This window comes from Coregonus clupeaformis, chromosome 15 (genome assembly GCF_020615455.1).
Source record: "Coregonus clupeaformis isolate EN_2021a chromosome 15, ASM2061545v1, whole genome shotgun sequence".
NCBI classification, from domain to species: Eukaryota; Metazoa; Chordata; class Actinopteri; order Salmoniformes; family Salmonidae; genus Coregonus; species Coregonus clupeaformis.
The window spans coordinates 45,090,238-45,111,662 of record NC_059206.1 but is presented as its reverse complement, the minus strand read 5'-3'; the positions used below and the strand labels follow the sequence as shown (position 1 = coordinate 45,111,662).

Below are 21,425 nucleotides of genomic sequence, written 5' to 3'. Positions count from 1 at the left end.
CTTGTGAAGATGCTGGAGGAAACGGGTACAAAAGTATCTATATCCACAGTAAAACGAGTCCTATATCGACATAACCTGAAAGGCCGCTCAGCAAGGAAGAAGCCACTGCTCCAAAACCGCCATAAAAAATCCAGACTATGGTTTGCAACTGCACATGGGGACAAAGATCGTACTTTTTTGAGAAATGTCCTCTGGTCTGATGAAACAAAAATAGAACTGTTTGGCCATAATGACCATCGTTATGTTTGGAGGAAAAAGGTGGGTCTTGCAAGCCGAAGAACACCGTCCCAACCGTGAAGCACGGTGGTGGCAGCATCATGCTGTGGGGGTGCTTTGCTGCAGGAGGGACTGGTGCACTTCACAAAATAGATGGCATCATGAGGAAGGAAAATTATGTGGATATATTGAAGCAACATCTCAAGACATCAGTCAGGAAGTTAAAGCTTGGTCACAAATGGGTCTTCCAAATGGACAATGACCCCAAACATACTTCCAAAATTGTGGCAAAATGGCTTAAGGACAACAAAGTCAAGGTATTGGAGTGGCCATCACAAAGCCCTGACCTCAATCCTATGGACAATTTGTGGGCAGAACTGAAAAAGCGTGTGCGAGCAAGGAGGCCTACAAACCTGACTCAGTTACACCAGCTCTGTCAGGAGAAATGGGCCAAAATTCACCCAACTTATTGTGAGAAGCTTGTGGAAGGCTACCCGAAACGTTTGACCCAAGTTAAACAATTTAAAGGCAATGCTACCAAATACTAATTGAGTGTATGTAAACTTCTGACCCACTGGGAATGTGATGAAATTAATAAAAGCTGAAATAAATCATTCTCTCTACTATTATTCTGACATTTCACATTCTTAAAATAAAGTGGTGATCCTAACTGACCTAAGACAGAGAATTTTTACTAGGATTAAATGTCAGGAATTGTGAAAAACTGAGTTTAAATGTATTTGGCTAAGGTGTATGTAAACTTCCGACTTCAACTGTAGGTATACATTAAAACAATAGATAATTTAAAACTCCTAATTTAGCTCTGGAATCAGCTAGTTAAGTGATGAATTAACAATATAAAAGCATTTTCACATTTCATATGAAAAAGCATCATTGCACATAGTATACACATTACATACTGTATCACTTTAACACTGGGAGGAGTGTACACTCCATCAGGTAAATTCAAAGTGTAATCTGTAGCTATGCTATCCACCGGAAGAGAATGCTTGCATTGAGTACATGCATAAGTGCTGTAGGCAGGCAGCATTAGTGCAAAGATCAGATCAATAGCTACCTGATAAGGTAATAGTGTTAAGTGTGGCAGTGGCTTGCATAGAACAGTCAAAAGAGCTGCACGAATGGAAACCAGCACAAAGGTAAAATAAGCACATGTAACCTGTTAAAATGGCAATGTAGTGGTTTCCTGCCTGGGTTCTAAAGTCAGACTATAGACATGATGTGGTGGTACAGGATGTTGGCCAACATTCCCTGTTATATTTGCAACACCACCTTCAGATGGTGGGACATGCCATCCTGTTTGCTCGTGGTTTCCCTGTGTCAGTTTGGGGAGTGGAAGAGGGTCCTGCAGAGGATGGTCTGGGTGTAACAGCTCTGGGTGTGGGGGCCTGGGCTGTGAATGCTGGGAGAACAGTTTGGTGTCCAAGTCAAGCTTCTCCTCCTCCTTGGGCTTGGCCAGCTGGAAATACACAACATCAGCAGCATTAACCACCTGAGGGGTATACTACAAAGCAGGATCAATGAGTTAGCCAGAAATTACCATTGATTTTATGGTTCATTTAAAAAAGCTAAACTTCAACATGTTTTTTCGTTTGTTAAATCAATTAGACCATGCCCATTTCAAGCGCATCTTTCTACAAAATAAAAAGTTATATCAGAATATTAAGACACGTTAACGCCATAGTCCTGCTTTGTAGTACAGCGCTCAGGAGTATCGAAGACGAGATTATGCTCTGTCAGCAGACATAGCATAAAGAAACAGAATATGTATCTAGCTCACCTTAACCTCTTTGAAGAGGGATAGGCCAGAATGGTGTTCTTCCACTTAGTAATGCAGGGGTATCTCTCAGGGTCTATCTCCATGTTATTCATTGCAGACAGGACCTCACTGTCCAACTTGGTGGGAGATTCCCTGCAAGAAAGAGTCAAAGAACATTGGTTAGCATTTCCATTGGGTTACCAAGACAAACATTTATTGTGTGAGTTTAAATTGCAGCAGATCATTTTGACAGGTTGACTGATGTCATTTGCTTTTACTTAAACTACATTAAATAAACAAAGACTTACCCATCCATGAACAGTTCCTGTCTTCGTCTTGTAGGGGTGTCAGTCGTCAGAATTGTGTCTTTAGAGGTGTCTCCTTCCGTGGATTTGTAAGATGCGCTAGAGGATACTGAGCCTCTCCTATCTCTTCCATCTCTGGGACCATCTGGGCCCTCTGGGTCTGAGCCCTCGTCTGCAGTCAGATACTCCTCTGAGCTGGGGTTAGAGAGCTCCTCCACCTGCCTCTTCCCCTGGCTCCTCTCCCAGGTCCTCCAGAAGCTGCCGTCCCCCAGGTCCAGGCCTTCTCTCCAAGGTACAGAGGGAGCCATACATGCCTTCTCTGGGTCCTCCACAGTGCCAGAGCCTACCTTTAGGCTGGCTTTCTCAAACTCTGGCAGGAGGTTACACACAGGGGACTGGGAGCTCTTCTCCACTGGTGCAGAGTTCTTGTCATTCAGGATGTGGTTAGACGGCGCATGGCTGTGGTGGTTTTTCTGCTCCTCTGAAATGACGCAAACACATAAATTGGAGATTATTTTTGGATTTCCCTGTATAATTTCAAGCATGAAATAATATGTTATAACATACAATACATGTTTGTAAGGTCCTAGATTTTCTATGGAAGTGCTTACCTTTGGAGGGTGTTGATGCTTTAAATCGACCACCGGTCCCCTCTGTCCTCCCATATTCTTCTTGGGGAAGCTCACTTTGGTCCTTCCTATCCAGATACTCTTCCAGCCTCTTCAGTCCCTCCTCTGTAGACAGGTCAATGAAGCTATCAAGGAAGTCCCAGTACTCTGCCCAAGGATGCCCCATGCCATGTGCAATCTCCCTGTTGAGAGAGATCAGATCAATCAGATAACATGCCACTGCCATACAACGGTAGCCATTACATTTTTCCTTGACATGACATTCATCTATCGTCAGCAAGATTATGGTTCCTTGATAAGATGCTGCTTGTTTGTTTCTTTAGAGTTTAGCCTATGAAAGGCCCAGTGCAGTCAAAAACTATATTTTCCTATGTTTTACATATACACTGAGTGTACAAAACATTAGGAGCACCTTCCTAATATTGAGTTGCATGTCCTTTTGCCCTCAGTACAGCCTCAATTTGTCAGGGCATGGACTCGTGTCGAAAGTGTTCGACAGGGATGCTGGCCCATGTTGACTCCAATGCTTCCCAAAGTTGTGTCAAGTTGGCTGGATGTCCTTTGTGCGGTGGACCATTTTTGATACACACGAGAAACTGTTGAGCGTGAAAAACCCAGCAGCGTTGCAGTTCTTGACACACTCAACCGGTGTGCCTGGCACCTACTACCATACCCTGTTCAAAGGCACTTTAAAATATTTTGTCTTGCCCATTCACCCACTGAATGGCACACATACACAATCCATGTCTCAATTATCTCAAGCTTTAAAATCCTTTAACCGGTCTCCTCCCCTCCCCTGATTGAAGTGGATTTAACAAGTTACATCAATTAGGGATCATAGCTTTCACCTGGTCAGTCTATGTCATGGAAATAGCAGTGTTCCTAATGTTTTGTACACTCAGTGTATTTCCACACTATACGGTTGGAATAATATTGTGAAATTTATGATAATGCCCTTTTAGTGTAAGAGCTGTTTGAAAAGACCCCATGAAATTTCAACCTGTTTTGGTGGAATGGTGGAACCATTTTAATTGAAAACAAATCACAGTAAGGTACTTAAATGTTACCCAGAATGATTTGATATTGAGATAAAGAACGGCTGCATTGGACCTTTAATAAAGGTCACAGGTCCACTGTTCACTCACCTCCCCACACGCTCTGCACCCCTGTCAGGGTCAGATTTGAGAATACGGTGGAAATACTCTGCTCGATCCCTGGGTGGAGTTCTCCATAGTCTATGGAACTCATCTGCCTGTAAGACCAATACAGAAAACGGGTTTATTGGGTTTAGAGACAAAGGCCTATGAGCCTCTATAGATTGAGTTTTTCATTGTACAATACTCCAAGGTATTGAGATTACCTTTGAGGGACTGAGGGGACCCACATATGCTCTCACAGTCATGACTGGGTCTATGGGACTCCCAGCCACTCCTGATCCCAGCGAATGAAAATCCACCTCGAGTGGGCTTGGTGACCATGGCAAACCAATCACAGCCTGGAAGCTGTTGTCTGTATCCCTCAGCAAGGGAACATAGCACCGTTCTGTGTCAGAAAAGGGTCAAAGTTACTAATGTGTTCACAAGTTGGCATTTGCACATACAAAAAGGTGTTATAGCCAGCATTGGCAACCATCTAAACTTACCCTCCAAATAGTCCTTGATCTTTTTCTTTATGTCAGCGGTTTTGTTTTTCCTCTCACATATCACCTGTAAAAACAGTTATAAAGTAAAGTATTTAGTAATCTAAATCGTGCCTTTTCTGGCATGAAATTCAGGGGACAATACACCTTACTGAACAGAAATTGAATGCTTTATTAAATTAAGTGATTCTTCATGGCTGTAATGTGACTTACACTAGAGGGCTTCTGGTTGTACTTGTTCTGCCGGTGTTTATCAGTGGCAGGATGAGAACACAGCACGTTGACCACGTCTGGACAGCCAAACTTACAGGCAAAGTGAAGAGGAGTTTCATTGCTCTGCAGGGACATCACACACATTTAGTACATCTCATTAATACCTTATAAACACACTTTAACACTATCAAACTATCATTTGGGTGTGCATTGTGCTGACTACCAACTACCATTGTATTACACAGTTACGGTTCATATACTGCAAGTTCTTACTGCTTTGTCAGGTGTGTTGAGGTACAGGTCAACGAGGTAACGGATGCGTTGGTGTAGCATGGCCTCCTGGTCATCAGGATACATGAGTCTCATGAAGTCTGGGCTCTCCAGGGTGTCCAAGAGGAGCTGTACCATCCCTGACTGGTTCTCTTTGGCCGCCACATGCAGGACATTATAATGGCATCCTTCCTACAAACAGGAGTTATTCCACATAAGAGTATGTGAAGCACCATTCTGCTCCCATGGAAATGATAGAAACATGAATCATATCATGAGTACATACATGCACGATGGTGGGGTTGTCTCCCGATCCGATAAGATAGCGTGGGTTGGCCCAGACCAGCTTGCTGAAGGCTTCCTTGTCCCCCTTCTCCACTGCCTTTCTCAGCTTGGCTGTCAGGTCTTGGGTGCGGGGGCTGCGGAACTCATTAGCCCTCTCCAGGTTCAAAGGTGAAGTCCCCCCTGCGGTAGGGCTGCCTGGGAGGACAAGAGTGTAATTGTATGCATGCTGGTCAATTTTGCTAATTTTATATGACACAAAAGAGGTGAATGATCCATCTAGCTCTCTATCTATATAGTGGCTCTATATTAGATAAAGCTATGCTATGACGCAGACACACCTGTGTGGACTACAGGTTCCAGCACTCCCTGGGGCCCGTCTGGTGCAGTTGTGATGGCTGAAGCTGGGCTATGTTCATTGATGCCTTTTGAGAATTTCTCAGCTTCCTCTCGTGTTGAGAAGGACTTAAACCTTGACTCTTTCATTGTCATCATGGCTCTCAGAGCTTTCTTCCTGTCCACATATACGTGGACTTTGTCTAGTGGGGTAAACAGTCATTCACCACACATTGAACTCAGAAACAATCTCTATCATGTATTATTCATAGGACAAAAATAGGTCTTACCATCAGTGACCACTGACTCCTCCCAATGAGGACATACACCATAGTAAACAAGGGGAGATTCTGGTTCATCCAATTCCTCTGTCTCTTTGCCCTCCTCTGCTGATGATTTGAGTTCCAGATTGTGGTCCGCTTCTACTATATCTGTTAAGGGTCTATTAGACTCTGCATTGGAGGATCTACCTCCACCAGACATCCCTCCATCCCCTCCCTGCTTCTCCAGGAGGGATCTGGCTAGCTTCCTCTCAAAGATGGCTCTTGTAGTGGTGGTAAGGACGCCACACTTCAGCCCTGCCCCGATAATCTCCTGTCGTAGCTGATCTGGGTTCAGGGTCTGCAGCCTGCTCATGACTTCCTCCATGTTGCTGTCACTTCCTAGGAGAAATAAACGTGGCATACCCAGAGAAGAGTCATGTTACAAACATACTCTGAAGAATATAGTCAAATGACACATCCATTATTTTGGAAAAAAATACTACCAAATAAAATGGTACGTCGTGTCATAGGCTACGGATAAGACGTTATTGAACCACTCTGGTGAAGTTCTCTTCAAAATCACATGCATAATTGGCAAAACGATGGTCTAAAACGGAACAGACTTACTACACACCATTGTAGCCTACGTATATATATTTTTTGATGTGGAACGATTCCATGTGGAGAATATTGCAACAATGTAGCTGGAGCAAGTATTCTGTTTACCTACGCCTGTTGTTTACATATCGGGGAGCGAGCTCATTGGTCATATCAAACAAAACGATGCCCTGCCTTTACCGATTTGACTCATAAAACAAATAGTTGTAAATTTGTAATAATGTTTGATATGTCATTACATTCAACGTGCTGCAGCTCTAGGGCATTTGCATTTACACAATCAATAGTTAAATATGTATTATTTAGGCTACGATGCGTACTTAGGACGACCCAATTCGCACAATGGCTGCCCCTTTGCCCCATAATCATTGGTTATGATACATTTATAGTGCTAGGGCTAGGCCATATTTTCCCATTCAGGAGTGTACTACAATAGCTAACTTTTACCTAGCCACCCTAGCTAATGGCAGCAAAAGCCTAATTAAATTACGTGCCAGGCATTTCTTTAACTTAGATGGACTCGTAAACGTTCTCGAATACACTCAGATAAATCGATATCTTACTTCACAGACTCGTGCTTGTAGTCCTATGGTGTATTCATTACGTATTGCAATGGAAACCGTTTACCGTATAAGAACCGATAGCACCAAATATTTTTTATAACTAAGATAGTCCTTTCCAATTGGAACAAATGAGTCATAATGGGAAGAACAAGCAAGGAGGTGGTCGGAGCCAAGCACGAGATAGTGAGATCCTATTGGCGCGTTCAAGCAAACATTTGCATATTTCCGTTAGGGACGCCTACTCTGTGAAATGCGCGTGTGCACTAACTCAATTCGCCCTTGCACTCCTTCTAAACAATGCAATATTTTGAAACTTTGGCAAAGGGTAAAGTGTACAAAACGTTGTTCACTCTGTTCTAAACAGATTATAGTTTTGGGAACAGAAAACTGTATTGAGATAAAACATTTCATTAATAAGAACATTTGCAGAATGTCGGCCAAAATCCATCTTGTTCCATCTTCTCCTACTGTCGACCACTGGGCTTCCTCTCACTACCATATTTGGTAATGAGTGGAAACGCCAAGCGGCTGCTTCACATTTATACGTCCAGTGAAATATCTGTCTCATTGCTCTATCTGTGATTGCACTGACCAAGTAAACAGAGTAAACGAAACTGGGAGGGACCTTCTTCTTCTTTAATGTTTTATTGGCGGACTACATCCCAAAAGGTGTATTGCCACCACCTACTGGGTGGGGTAAAAACGTAGATACTTTAACGAAAAAAAAAAATTATAATAAATAAAATCATATTATTAAAAAAAAAAAGTAGGAAAAAAAGTAGATGTACTCCTTGCTGACCACACAGCTCGCGCGCGTACATGCGCATGTTGATTTTGTCCACCCACACCACACCAGACCTGATCAAGACAAGCAGGTTGAAATATCTAAACGAACTCTGATCCAACTATATTCATTTGGGCCAGGTCGAAAAGCATTAAACATTTATGGCAATTTAGCTAGCTAGCTTGCAGTGTGGTCAGCATGTCAACCGCTTTCGCAATGATTTCCACTTTCTAGATGTTTTGTTAGTTTGACCTGTACAATTCATGACCTGCGCAATAAACGCAACAAAATCAACCTTCACGATTAGTGCAGACTGTTGGGCATCCACTGCATTCATCATCTCTACTCGCTGCTTCGACCATTTTCACTGCCAATGCATAGGAGACCTTCTCGACAGCCCTGATCCTTCCTAATTTGACCTCCTTCACTCAGGGTACTCAGGGAACTTTGGAATGTCAATTCCCACCACAATTGCAACACCGTGCGTCCTCAAGACACTAAAACAATGATATTCCGTTTGCAAACACTTGACACGTGGGAAAACTTTTTACATTTATGACATTGAAGTAGCTTTTGTACATAAACTCGCATAGCATATCTCATATATCCCAGCTTTACATGGGTTGGGAGAACTTCATCAAACATCAACAATACAGAAAGGTTTTCTTCCTTCCTTCCATTCACAGTGCGTGTTAAGCAACGTGAATCACCTATTCCTGACATGTTCATCTTTGACCATGGCTGCTCAATATCCATCGAGACGCCAGATATGATACCTTTTATCTGTGCCCTACTCTGTTAATCATAGCATTCCACTTCATGCGTAGATTATTTGTACATCCACAGTGTTTTCTCCTTTTGTTGGGGAGGAGCTACCTGCATTTGTCCAATAGAAACTCTCGTTTTCGTTGCAAAACGTTTTCCGTTTGGAGTAAACTGTTTCTGTTGCAAAACGTTTTGTAACAGATGAAACGTTTTGTAACAGAATCAGCGTAATTAATTTTTTTTCTGACCCATTAGTCCACACTCCAGTCAGACGGTATTCAAGATGCGTCATGTTCTAAAACTGTCATTGTGGAGTGCAGTATGAGTATAAGAGGCAATGTTAGCCAGCAGGTGGCAATATTTTACATTTTAGTCATTTTTAGCAGACGCTCTTATCCAGAGCGACTTACAGTTAGTGAGTGCATACATTTCTCATACTGGCCCCCCGTGGGAAACGAACCCACAACCCTGGCGTTGCAAGCGCCATGCTCTACCAACTGAGCTACAGAGGACTACAATATACATTATCAAATAATCATCCTCTCATATGATCCCAAATCCATGTGAGAAAATTATTTTTTATTTGAAGATGAAAGTGGATTCTCAATAAGACAGAAAATAAAAAAGAGGCACCATGAACACACATGTAGACCTAATATTTTTGTATGTTTATAATTTATAATGTATAGAAGTCTTCTCTCAGAGATAATGTAGGCTATAATACAACTTCACCTCTCCACTACCTGAGACTAGGGGCTATTGTCCTCCTCCCCATAGGTTATTGAACTGGATGTGATGGTCTGAGAGATGGAGCAATTTGAAGATAATGCTTCTTCCACTATTAGTCTCTGAACCTCACAGTCATAATGTCTCTCATGACCCTTTTACAGATAGTGCTACCGGGGTTGCCCCTGAACCCTGCTGGAATTGAATTACCACAGCACTCTTCCCCTTTCATCATGACAGAGCTGAGGGGAGCCAGTGGCCTGTGGTGAGAGAGGAGATGCTACAGAGAAGTTCATTGGTTCATTCGCCTCTTTCCTTCCGCCTGCCAGGCACAGATGGTATTCTTTATTAGTGTCAGAGCCAGGTTCATTCTGCTCTGATGAGGACACTCTAGAGGGAGGGCCTGCCTGACATCCTCAGCGGTGACAGACAGCTAGCGGAAGTGGAAGAGTCCAGGGCAGCAGCTAAATGGCATGGCTGAGATAGGATGTAACTATATGAGAGTTGGGAGAGCACAGGGGGGCGCGGTTAAGATGTTGAGAATATCTGTCAGTGAATAGGCCTGAGTCTAAACAAAAGTCTGTAAACATACTTTATCATGTTGATCATTCAAACCAAGCAGATGTTGTCTGCTGTATGAAATAAATATGAAAACAAATTTGAGCATGACCATTATAACCAGAATTAACAGAAATGCCAGATTTGGATCCTGGCTTGGCCTATATTCATATAGGCTTTTATAACACTCATTTTTCAATGTGGAAATCTGACATGGTAATGCAGTGATTAGATTATCATCATGTTTTCTATTGATTAATATAAGCTCAAAGACATCTGTCTCAGCCTTTCAGGGTAAATGTAATCATGTGGATGGTTTTTAATCTATAATTTCATTTTCCCTGCATTCCCTAAAAGCCCTTCACAGATTGCACAGGCAGCTTTTGCATTTAGTTTCTCTTTGTTATACTGTATTGTTAAAATGTATCCATATTTGCATCACTTAGTATGTCCCCTTGGACATGATATTGTTTTTGCTAAGCGGCTCCCTGGATAAAAAATGATCTCAGTCTCTTTCCTTGTTGTTTCTCTTTTAGGGGATAAAACAACAACATAAACAAGATGTTGATTTTTCAACGCTTTTTCAAGCATTAATTTATATAGAGCATTTCAGCCGTGTGTGTGTGTTTGTGTGTGTGTGTGTATGTGTGTTAGATCTAGCTAGCTAGAAGTACATTGAACCCTTTTTGTCTGACAGAATTACAGCTCAAATTGAAATTCTTAATCTCTTTGTACAGAGTTCCACTTCATGCTATCAGAAAATGTATCCATTCATTTTTTGTTGTAGACTAGAAAATCATGTGATTTACATTAGGAAGAATAACTGGAGTTTGCCAATATAACATGGAAATAGATACAGTATTGTAAACATGTTGACATACTGTAGCAGAATATTTTTTGAGTGAAAGGGGGAATTAACATGCTGCAAAAGTCTGTTTGAGAATCTAATCTAAATTTAAACACACATTCAGATGAGTGACTGCTTTTTGAGTTTTGCTGTTGAAATTCACTAAATGCTCTCCCTTGCTGGTTGTGGTTAATTGCTATATCAACGTCATTCTGCTTTGGAAAGTCATTATTTTGTAATGAAACATCAAATTGAGGAGATAATTGAAAAAAAGAAAACTGAAGAGGACTATACCCACATTGTGTTGTTTCCACATGGATTGATTCAAAGGAAGGATTTAAAAATTCATCCAAAGAGTAAATGTTCAATTTTTAATTAGACTCTGGCCATATACTAATTATATTATGCGAGGGTATTTTTACTGTATATCTATAGAACAAAGTTAGACTTTGAGAATATGTTACAATCAGGGTTTATTATTCCCTGTCTATGATTGACAACCAAAACTTTAAGTATTGTCAGTAACAACTGTAAATGATGGTTTAACACAAATGAAGTAAACCTAAAAGCATGAGTAAATTATTTTGCATAAGGAGTCCTGATAGACTAAAAGTGGAGGGGCCCTTTTCCAAATTATTCTGCTGTGACAAGCTCAACGGGATCAAAGTAATTTCCCTTTGATCAATCCACTAATTTATACATTAATTAGTATGTTTTGCATTGTGTAAGGCTGGCAGCAACAACAGTTACTGGGAGAACATTTCTCCATGTATTTTATATCATATAGGACCAGGGTTGGCATGGTAACCTCGTTTGCCATTGGAAGCCCTTTCTTATATTGAAGAATGGCACTCAGAGGTATTGTCAAAACATATTTCAATATTCTTCATCAAAGCAGCTGTACATGTAGGTTTCAAATGGTAATTTATATGACACTGTGCATAATGAGGATCCAATTTCTTCTTTTAAAGAACACAGCTGTCAAATTTACTTTATGGCACAATTAAAGTTAAGATTTTAAGTATGTATTTTTTAAGGTGTTTATTGGCTCACATAGCGTTATAAATATTCACTGAGGTGAGCAGTAAGCCTATCTGTGCTACAGAGTGAACTGTGATGTGTTTAATATGTGGATAAAATGACAGGGCTGTTTGAAGGCTAATTGAGCAACTGCAAATGAAACAATGATGTGGTCATGAGGTGTTTCTGCATGTCTGCGTAAATAGGAAATGAGGTCACAGACGCAGGATGGCGGGGTAGGGGGTAGGAAGCTTAAGGGCAGAGATGGATGCAGCTGTTTTACCCTATAAGCCAGCCAGTGGGAGTGGAGTCCCCTCTGAGAGCAGAGCACAGTATGAGCTGCAGGAGCATTGGCCTGGACACGCACACACACACACACACACACACACACACACACACACACACACACACACACACACACACACACACACAGGTACACCCTAGATTCCTCAGGCAGACAGCCCCTGCTGTGTTGCCATTAGACCTAAACATTAGAGATGAAAGACAACCATGAGCACCTAGATGAAGAGTGCAAATACTGTATATGCTTGGAAATACTGTTTGCAATATATACTGTACAGTATACAGTATAGCCCCGATGTGAACACTATAAAATGTTCATGCTACAATTACTGTAGGAGCCATTTGGCTTGTGCCAGTGGCATTTCATAGGGAATCGCCATTACAGTTACTGTCAATTAGTTATCACACAACCTTGAAACCATCCGCCCCTCTCCCTACATACACAACATACCAGACAAAGAATACAGAGCTCAAACCTTTCGCGAGTATGATAAAATAAATGTATAAAAGATTGAGGCACTTCGGGCTGAACTCAACGACCTTGTGAACAATCCAATCCAATCTGTTTATGATTGGCCTATGGTGCATTTTGAGCTGATGCTCACTTTAGTGAAGCTCAAACACATGCACACACATGCACGCCTGCAAGCGTTCACACATTTTCTGATAGCATGAAGTGGAATTCTGTATGACGAGATTGAGAAATTCAAATTGAGCTGCAATTCTGTCAGACAAAAAGGATTCAATGTACCTCTAGCTAGCGGGGAGGGGAGGGGGGTCACGTCCCTCCCACCATCAGCAAGTAATCATTTTCTAGCAACAAGCCATAACAAACTGCTATCAATAGTTACCATGGAGACTGTGTCTTCTGTAAGGCCATATTGCTGATGAAATTATAATTTGTGATGGAAAGGTTGTCAGACATCTGACTTCAATTCCCATTCAGGTGTGTAAGCTTGAAGCTTACTGTTTAGTTAAAGCTCTCTCTGTGCATTAAGGAATCCCATTCCACATATTACAATAATATCTATGTAGGCCAGCCTACCTACAGTTAAATGGAAAGGTTGTCAGACATCTGACTTCAATTCCCATTCAGGTGTGTAAGCTTGAAGCTTACTGTTTAGTTAAAGCTCTCTCTGTGCATTAAGGAATCCCATTCCACATTTTACAATACTATCTATGTAGGCCAGCCTACCTACAGTTAATTTAATATTATTATTTTTATTTTTTGTCATTTTAGCAGACGCTCTTATCCAGAGCGACTTACAGTTAGTGAGCGCATACATATATATATATATTTTTTCATACTATATTTTGATCTCAGATTTATTTTAAAGCCATTTCAAAGTGTATTAAGTAAAGGCGTCCGCATGCTTCCCAGCCGAAACAGTTTGGTCGAGTTCATGCATATATTACCATGACATTTTGTGACGTTTTTGTTAATTTTGGACTTTTTGGTTTTTTTCAGCTGTTCGAGCGCACACATTTCTTTCTGGAGGGAAGCCGAAGTCTACGCTCCTTAGTTGGTGATTGGTCAACAGTAGGGATTCTTCAATAAAGTCTTTGTTGTCAACGAGAGTTGTGTGGTTTTGGGGGGGGCACAGGGGAGGGTAGTGTGTTTATACCCTGGTTTACATTCGCTCTTCTGCTCGTATTTTCCCTATAAACAATGGCTTGACTTACTTTTACCCTAATAAAGTTTATAAACGTGTGTGAAGATGAGCCCCGTGTAGCTCAGTTGGTAGAGCATGTGTTGTGGGTTCGAATCTCACGGAAGGCCAGTATGGAGAAAAAAAAAATGTATGCACTTACTAACTGTAAGTCGCTCTGGGTTCGAATCTCACGGAAGGCCAGTATGGAGAAGAAAAAAAATGTATGCACTTACTAACTGTAAGTCGCTCTGGATAAGAGCGTCTGCTAAATGGCTAAAATGTAAGATTTAGTGTAGTGTGGCTAATAATAAGTTTTAGCTTCTGCAGGCCTATGCTATGAAGGCAGTGCTCTGACAGTTGAACTTTAGGTGAGGAAGACTGTTTCAGGCCTACCAAAGTTACTCCTATAATCTAACAATATAATGCTTATCTTTATACAAAATATTCTTATAGAAAATTAATGAATTACCCTCCTTCTGTATGTCTATATCTGTATAACAGAAGCAGTAGCCATCTGACATAAATAAATTCATGTCGGTGTTGTAACATGCCACTGGCATACAGTGCCTTTCGGAAAGTATTCAGACCCCTTGACCTTTTCCACGTTTTGTTACATTACAGCCTTATTCTAAAATTGATTAAATAAATACAAATTCTCAGCAATCTACACCCAATACCCCATAATGACAAAAACTAGTTTTTAGAATAAAAAAACAGAAATACCGTATTTACATAAGTATTCAGAACCTTTGCTATGAGACTCGAAATTGAGCTCAGGTGCATCCTGTTTCCTTTGATCATCCTTGAGACGAAAACCAAAAACCAAGCCATGAAGTCAAAGGAATTGTCTGTAGAGCTCAGAGACAGGATCGTGTCGAGGCACAGATCTGGAGAAGGGTACGAAACATTTCTGCAGCATTAAGGTCCCCAACAACACAGTGGCCTCCATCATTCTTAAATGGAAGAAGTTTGGAACCACCAAGACTCTTCCAAGAGCTGGCCGCCTGGTTAAACTGAGCAATCGGGGGAGAAGGGCCTTGGTCAGAGAGGTGACCAAGAACCCGATGGTCACTCTGACAGAGCTCTAGAGTTCCTCTGTGGAGATGGGAGAACCTTCCAGAAGGCCAAACATCTCTGCAGCACTCCACCAATCAGGCCTTTATGGTAGATTGGCCAGACGGAAGCCACTCCTCAGTAAAAGGCACATGACAGCCCACTTGGAGTTTGCCAAAAGGCACTTAAAGACTCTCAGACCATGAGAAACAAGATTCTCTGGTCTCATGAAACCAAGATTAAACTCTTTGGCCTGATTGCCAAGCGTCACATCTGGTGGAAACCTGGCACCATCCCTACAGTGAAGCATGGTGGTGGCAGCATCATGCTGTGGGGATATTTTTCAGCGGCAGGGACTGCGAGACTAGTCAGGATCGAGGGAAAGATGAACAGAGCAAAGTACAGAGAGATCCTTGATGAAAACCTGCTCCAGAGCACTCAGGACCTCAGACTGAGGCAAAGGTTCACCTTCCAACAGGACAACGACCCTAAGCAACAGCCAAGACAATGCAGGAGTGGCTTCGGGACAAGTCTCTGAATATCCTTGAGTGGCCCAGCCAGAGCCCGGACTTGAACCCGATCGACCATCTCTGGAGAGACCTGAAAATAGCTGTGCAGCAACACTCCCCATCCAACCTGACAGAGCTTGAGAGGATCTGCAGAGAAGAATGTGAGAAACTCCCCAAATACAGGTGTGCCAAGCCTGTAGCATCATACCCAAGAAGACTCGAGGCTATAAATCAATTTTAGAATAAGGCTGTAACTTATCAAAATGTGGAAAACGTAAAGGGGTCTGAATTCTTTCTGAAGGCACTGTATCTCTATCTCTCTGGGGTTAGGCCTAAACGTATCTTCCTTTATATAGTCTATAGTGTACATATATATGTTCAAATATATATTTATTAAAATATTAATATCAAACAGTGGACACCTAACCCTGTAGGCCTTTCTTTGCATGCAATGCCCTGATACATTTTGTGGTCACATCTCTGACAGCTGAACCATGAGGTGGTCAATTATTGTTTTAGGAAAGTACCCTAAAATAAAAAAAAAAAAAATAGGCTATCAAGTTTTGCATATGCTACACATCGAAACACAAGAAATAGTGTTTTTGTAATTTGTTATAGACTGTTTTTAAGGACACATAAATGTGGCTCATTTGGCCAATATCCCTCATTTATTGATGGCGCTGGCTGCGCAAGGTTGGATTTGAATGCATATGGAAATCCATTAAAATGCTAAAATGTCCGGTAAATTATAATCTTCCCGGTCACGTTGTCCGGCGCAAAATGTTCATGAAGGAAACTCTGAAATGGCATATTGTTTTTATGAAGATCTTAGAATATTCACATGAAAATCTGTCGCCAATTGGATGGAAATCTAGCTATAGACACCCTAGAACTCTGGCAAGTGCGCTAGTCCAGTGTCACTTTGATTATGCCTCCACATCACGGTTCACCAGCAGCCCCAAACATCTAAAGAATAAGCTACCAGCCAAACAAGCTTGTAAGAATTGTACTTAAACTCCCCCCTCATACTCATCTGGAGGTTGAGCATTTTTTCGTCTCTATCTCTGTAATGTGTCTGTATCTATGTAATTGTAAATGTATTTCTGAAAAAAAATAGGGACCACAATGGAAATAAATCCCGGACATTATTGTTCAATTTCGGTCACTTAAAAATGCATTTTTTTTTTACTGACATATAAAATCAATCAATCAATCCAAACTGTGCAGCGGCCAATTAATGAATGGAAAGTGACATCTGTTACAAAACACCAAAAAGTGTAATGACATTCGGAGATTGTCAAGCCAAGTCTTCGATACTGGGTAAGCCTACAAGGTGGGGTGGGATGTCTTTTCTCTTTGTGGAGATTTACATAGTCTATTTATTGTGGTGTTGAAAACGCAAACCATGATATTGAAGTGCCCGAAGTCGGTATGCTTTGTTTATTGGTTGTGTGGTGCATTGGCACAGAAACCTGTTGGTGGAAAATTAGTTGCATATATTTTATATAATTATAAATGGCATCAAAATGTTGAAAATCAGATTTTCCCCTAGCTGATCATTGTCTGCAGCCGGCTCTGATTGTAGTGTAATGAAACAGGCAGGGAGAGTGAACTCATCTGTGGTGGTTGGTGAACCCTCAACTTTCTGGCCGTAGCCCTGCGTGGCATAGACTGTGACACAAAAGCATGCTAAAGTAGCAAAGTCCATCCACATTTATAAATACAGAGTCGCTACAGTTATTGTTATTTGTGGTCGTAAACATAATTTGAGTTAATTCTATGAGGGGGAGGGTGTTCAATTTATTTTACAGTACAAGGGGAGGGTCATGTGAAAATATTTTAAACTTTGGGGAGTGGGGTGCATTATTTTTTAATGACACCTTGAGTTGGATCAGCCCCTCCCCCCCAGTACATTTTGATCTGTCCCTTAGATGTAAAACTGCCTCACTAAGATCTCTTCAGCAAAAACTTTCAAATTAATGACAGATTTCTTTAGTTATCTTGGATCTGACTATTTTGAGGAAGTGTATACAGGCTATGGTGTCTCAAAATGGACAAACAGTACTATTGATGCTTTTTTTTTTTTTGTTGCTAAGGTCTTTTAAGGGAGCATGAGAGCACACTCATTAGGTTTGGCTAGCTAAGTCTAGGATCCAGCTGAACTGAAGCATGCTGATGCCTTAAGGCCAGCTGGAAATCTTTTTTTAGCAGCTGCTTAGTCCTGTGTAGCTCAGTTGGTAGGGAATGGTGCAAAGCCAGGATTGTGGGTTCAATTCCCACGTGGGATCAGTATGAAGAAAGTATGAAAATGTATGCACTCACAGCTGTAAGTCCAGAGCATATACTAAATGACATCAATGTCAAATACTTTATCTTCGTGACACTCAAAACGGCTTATTTCAGAAACCATGTATCTATTGGAGTAGGCTACATTTGTGTTTGATCATGTGCTAATAGAACAACCATGAGTCAATTAAACATATTGTAATGAAACAGGCAGGGGGCAGGTCTCGAACCCTCAACCTTCTAGCCCGAAGTCCAGCGCGCCATCGTATGTTCCCCAAAAGCATGCTGGCATGGCAGAGTCCATATCCGCGTTTATAAACCCAGGGTCGTTACAATATTTTAACGTCCTTTGTTGTAGAGTGAGACTCTGACAGAAGCCATGCAATATCCCTTTAAGTTTTTCCGCGAAATAACAACGTGCTCACCTAGACGCTTGCGGCGTCACCGTGGTTACCGCCTTCTGTTTCAAACGATTGGTTGAGCCGTGGGAATATTCAAATTGACTCTTAATTGATTGGTCGGATGCCCGGTTTGTGCAGTCCTGAGAATTCATTCCTTGCACTTCGACATTTTTCATTTCGGTCGGCTTTGGGGAGAGAAGAGGGCATGGGAGAGAAATTGAACTGAATATAGCTACAAACTCTTTCATTTTCAATATCAACCCATTTAGCATTTCGAACATACTTTTTTAAAAGTGATTCTCATGGATATTTTCAGACCGATAATTCCCAGTCTCATCGGACTTCAGCAACGTCTCTTTGGAAAAGGAAATACGCCTTCCGAGCAGGGGAACAAGCATCCAACAGTGGCGAGCCAAAGATAAACAAGCCTTATGATAACGCTGAACACTGTATGTAAGAAATTGTTTTTATGTCCTATTCTAGTCGTCATTGCATTACTTCATTTGACATAATCTCGCCAGGCTATTCAATACATTTAAATGCATTGTTTGCGGTCATCAGCAGGTGCATTCATTTTAGTAGGCTATGGTTAAGATTTGTAGACCTTAACGTCGCCAAGACTCTGAATGATGGCAATGGGAGGGAAATCAATCTCCTTTTATGAAACGTGGTGCATTTATATAGCCTAGATTGTTCCACTTGGATCAAATAAAGGTGAATTAATTCAATACTTTAATCAATGCCTTGAGCGCAATGAGACCAGTAGACCACTAATATGCGTATGGTCCCAGACCCAGTCTAGACTTGTGCATTATTTGTCCTGTAGTCTAGAATGACTTTCCTTTGAATTAACGGTTTTATGGAAGCAGTCTGCCCCTGAATGCGGCATCTATTGGACCTAGTTCGAGAGACTGTGGGACAGATTTGAGCAATACTAGAATATTAGGATTGGGACACAGGATGGTAGGCTACTGCCATGTTTTTGAAGATCCGAAACGTTTGAAGGCATATCCAGATACCTAAGTGTATTCTTTAAATGTATGTTGAGTATTAGACTAGCTGTTTTCAGTTCCCCCTTTTGTGCGCATTTGGAACTAGTCATAGCCGCGGGAAATAGGGGTACTGAGGGTGCTGCAGCACCCCCCTGAAAAAGAATCCCAATATTTTTTCACAAAAGTAGTGTACTGGGCCTTTACTAGTATTAGCGGACTAGTTGTTGCTCTGTCCCTTTTTCGGCAATTGTCATTCTAATGGAATCCAGAAAGAACAAAACCCTGACCTCAAACATTTACATCAAAAGGTGCAAAGTTATGGGCAAAGACACAAAACATCCACATCAAATTAAATATTTTTCTTGATCAAATAACATGGAAAACGACAATTTTTTGTGCAGTATTAATTTACCGTCCTTACAAACCACTTAATGTAAATGTAAATTACTGTATTGTACGTAGGCTGGTCATCTTGGTTTGTACTTGTAAACAATGCACAATACAGTAATTGAGTACATTGAGACATCAAGTGGTTTGTGATGCCTCCCGAGTGGCGCAGTGGTCTAAGGCACTGCATCGCCACTAGAGATCCTGGTTCGAATCCAGGCTCTGTCGTAGCCGGCCGCGACCGGGAGACCCATGGGGCGGCGCACAATTGGCCCAGCGTCGTCCAGGGTAGGGGAGGGAATGGCCGGCAGGGATGTAGCTCAGTTGGTAGAGCATGGCGTTTGCAACGCCAGGGTTGTGGGTTCGATTCCCACGGGGAGTATGAAAATAAAAAAATAATGTATGCACGCACTAACTGTAAGTCGCTCTGGATAAGAGTGTCTGCTAAATGACTAAAATGTAAATGTAATGATGTGCCTCAGTTGGTAGAGCATGGCGCTTGCAATGGTAGGGTTGTGTGTTCGATTCCCACGGGGGACTGTAAATTGCTCTGGATAAGAGCATCTACTAAAATGGAAAAGGAATGAATAGGCCATTTCAGTTTTCACAGAAAGAAGTTGCATTTGCGAAGCATTTCAAGAAATTGGAAAACATATATCAAGCAATTTTTTATAGTCCACAAGTATTATCAGATTCACTTTTTTGTACAGATCATTATCAGACTCAAGTTACAAATGCCGGTAAACACTCAAATACATTGTTTAAATTTTTCCACAAAAGTAGTGCACTGGGCATTTACTAGTCCTGTATTAGCGGACCGATAGACGTCTTCAGCACGGCACCCCCACCCCCAAACGACTTCCCGCAGCTATGGAACTAGTCAAACCGCTGCGTGGAAGCTCCAAAAGGGTTTAGTCTGGCATGAAGTTTCACCCTGTCTCTGAGGCGAGCACAATGGTTTTTTGGCGGATGTACAGCCTGCAATAAAGGAAGACTTATGTGTCAGAAACCCAGTGGTTACAGGAAATGCTTTGAAGTATATTATTGGCCCTTCAAAGCTGCATCCAAAGGCTAGCTTCCACGTCTATTGTCAAAGCCGGAGGAGGGATCATCACACCTCATTGCACCTAGAGGCAGAGGTTGAAGGTTGGCCGCAGCAAAGGGCCATAGATTATAGGCCGAGGTGTGAAATTCTATCCTGCATGCTTTCCTGGCGGTGTCAGATCATTTATTGGGTAGAGAGCGGTCATATCTTCTTCCCATCTGAGGTTTAGCAATAAAAGAGATGCATCATGGCAAATTAACAACTTATTCTACTATCTTACTTTTCGTGCCATGACAAAACTAAAACCTTTTTTATTGAAGACATCTTTTAAAGCACATTTTAACCAGACTAAGTCTGAAATGCAAAGTTTTCACTATGTTCTCAGTGTAGTCTTTTGAAGGCCATCAGGCCATATGCATGATGGACAGTACTTGACTTAGGTGCCGGTACTCATTTAGTTTATATTTCGGTGCAGGAGCTCCACAATACTTCTGAGCTAATATTCTATAAACTCTAGCAGTAGAACAATTGAGGTGCCGGTACTCAGCTCCAGTGAGCACCTGCCCAAGTCAAGCACTGATGATATATAGTCCTGAGAACTCATTCCATCCAACTCCATGTCTCTTGCCTCAGTACCTGAAAGGCCTCTGTCTGTATAAATGTTACACCATAAAGCATCTGAAACAAAATTAGGGAGGACCTGCTCTCACTCCTGCCCACTCACATAATTTGGCATCATTATGGGATTGCAGCTGAATATATTTAAATAATGAAAGAAACATTATGGCCTTTTGAGTAGAGCGAATGTAATTTAACTAAATGAAAAATGCTCTGACTTACCCTCCCCCACATCCCCACTAAGGAAATTGCTTTATTCACACATCTTGTGTTGACATTCAATCTGTTTGACTGGGCTCTACTTTAATAATTCTGTCAAGTCTGCAGTTTGAATAGCAGTGGCTCAAAATCTTACTTTCAGCTGC

General features: G+C 41.5%; 2 protein-coding genes across 3 annotated transcripts in view; one reads left to right on the top strand and one right to left on the bottom strand.

Moving 5' to 3' along the window:
* Nucleotides 1-926: 926 nt before the first annotated feature.
* LOC121582338 (ankyrin repeat and LEM domain-containing protein 2) lies at nt 927-7,225 on the bottom strand. The gene is made up of 13 exons (XM_041898057.2): nt 7,115-7,225; nt 5,961-6,332; nt 5,676-5,873; nt 5,339-5,532; nt 5,056-5,244; nt 4,783-4,905; nt 4,573-4,636; nt 4,291-4,472; nt 4,076-4,182; nt 2,913-3,112; nt 2,305-2,782; nt 2,018-2,149; nt 927-1,696 (listed from the first exon to the last, which is right to left on the bottom strand). The coding sequence occupies exons 2-13, from the start codon at nt 6,316-6,318 to the stop codon at nt 1,558-1,560; spliced, it is 2,364 nt and encodes a 787-aa protein (XP_041753991.2). The 5' UTR covers nt 6,319-6,332; nt 7,115-7,225; the 3' UTR covers nt 927-1,557.
* Nucleotides 7,226-18,178: 10,953 nt separating this feature from the next.
* The window catches only part of LOC121582339 (protein FAM222A-like), a 50,327-nt gene continuing 47,080 nt past the window's right edge, over nt 18,179-21,425 (top strand). The window contains exon 1 of one of the 2 annotated variants that reach the window (XM_041898058.2): nt 18,179-18,467. The gene's annotated coding sequence lies outside the window, so the exon portion shown is untranslated. Of the gene's footprint in view, nt 18,472-21,425 lie in introns of both variants that reach the window. The other variant, XM_041898060.2, reaches the window with a different exon arrangement.

Bases quoted from the DNA above. Each gene is read 5' to 3' on its own strand.
- LOC121582338 (XM_041898057.2), bottom strand. From the start codon at position 6,318: ATGGAGGAAGTCATGAGCAGGCTGCAGACCCTGAACCCAGATCAGCTA. The intron at 5,874-5,960 runs GTAAGACCTATT...TTACCCCACTAG, and splicing joins GGAGTCAGTGGTCACTGATG to ACAAAGTCCACGTATATGTG. The intron at 4,906-5,055 runs GTAAGAACTTGC...ATGTCCCTGCAG, and splicing joins TCAACACACCTGACAAAGCA to AGCAATGAAACTCCTCTTCA.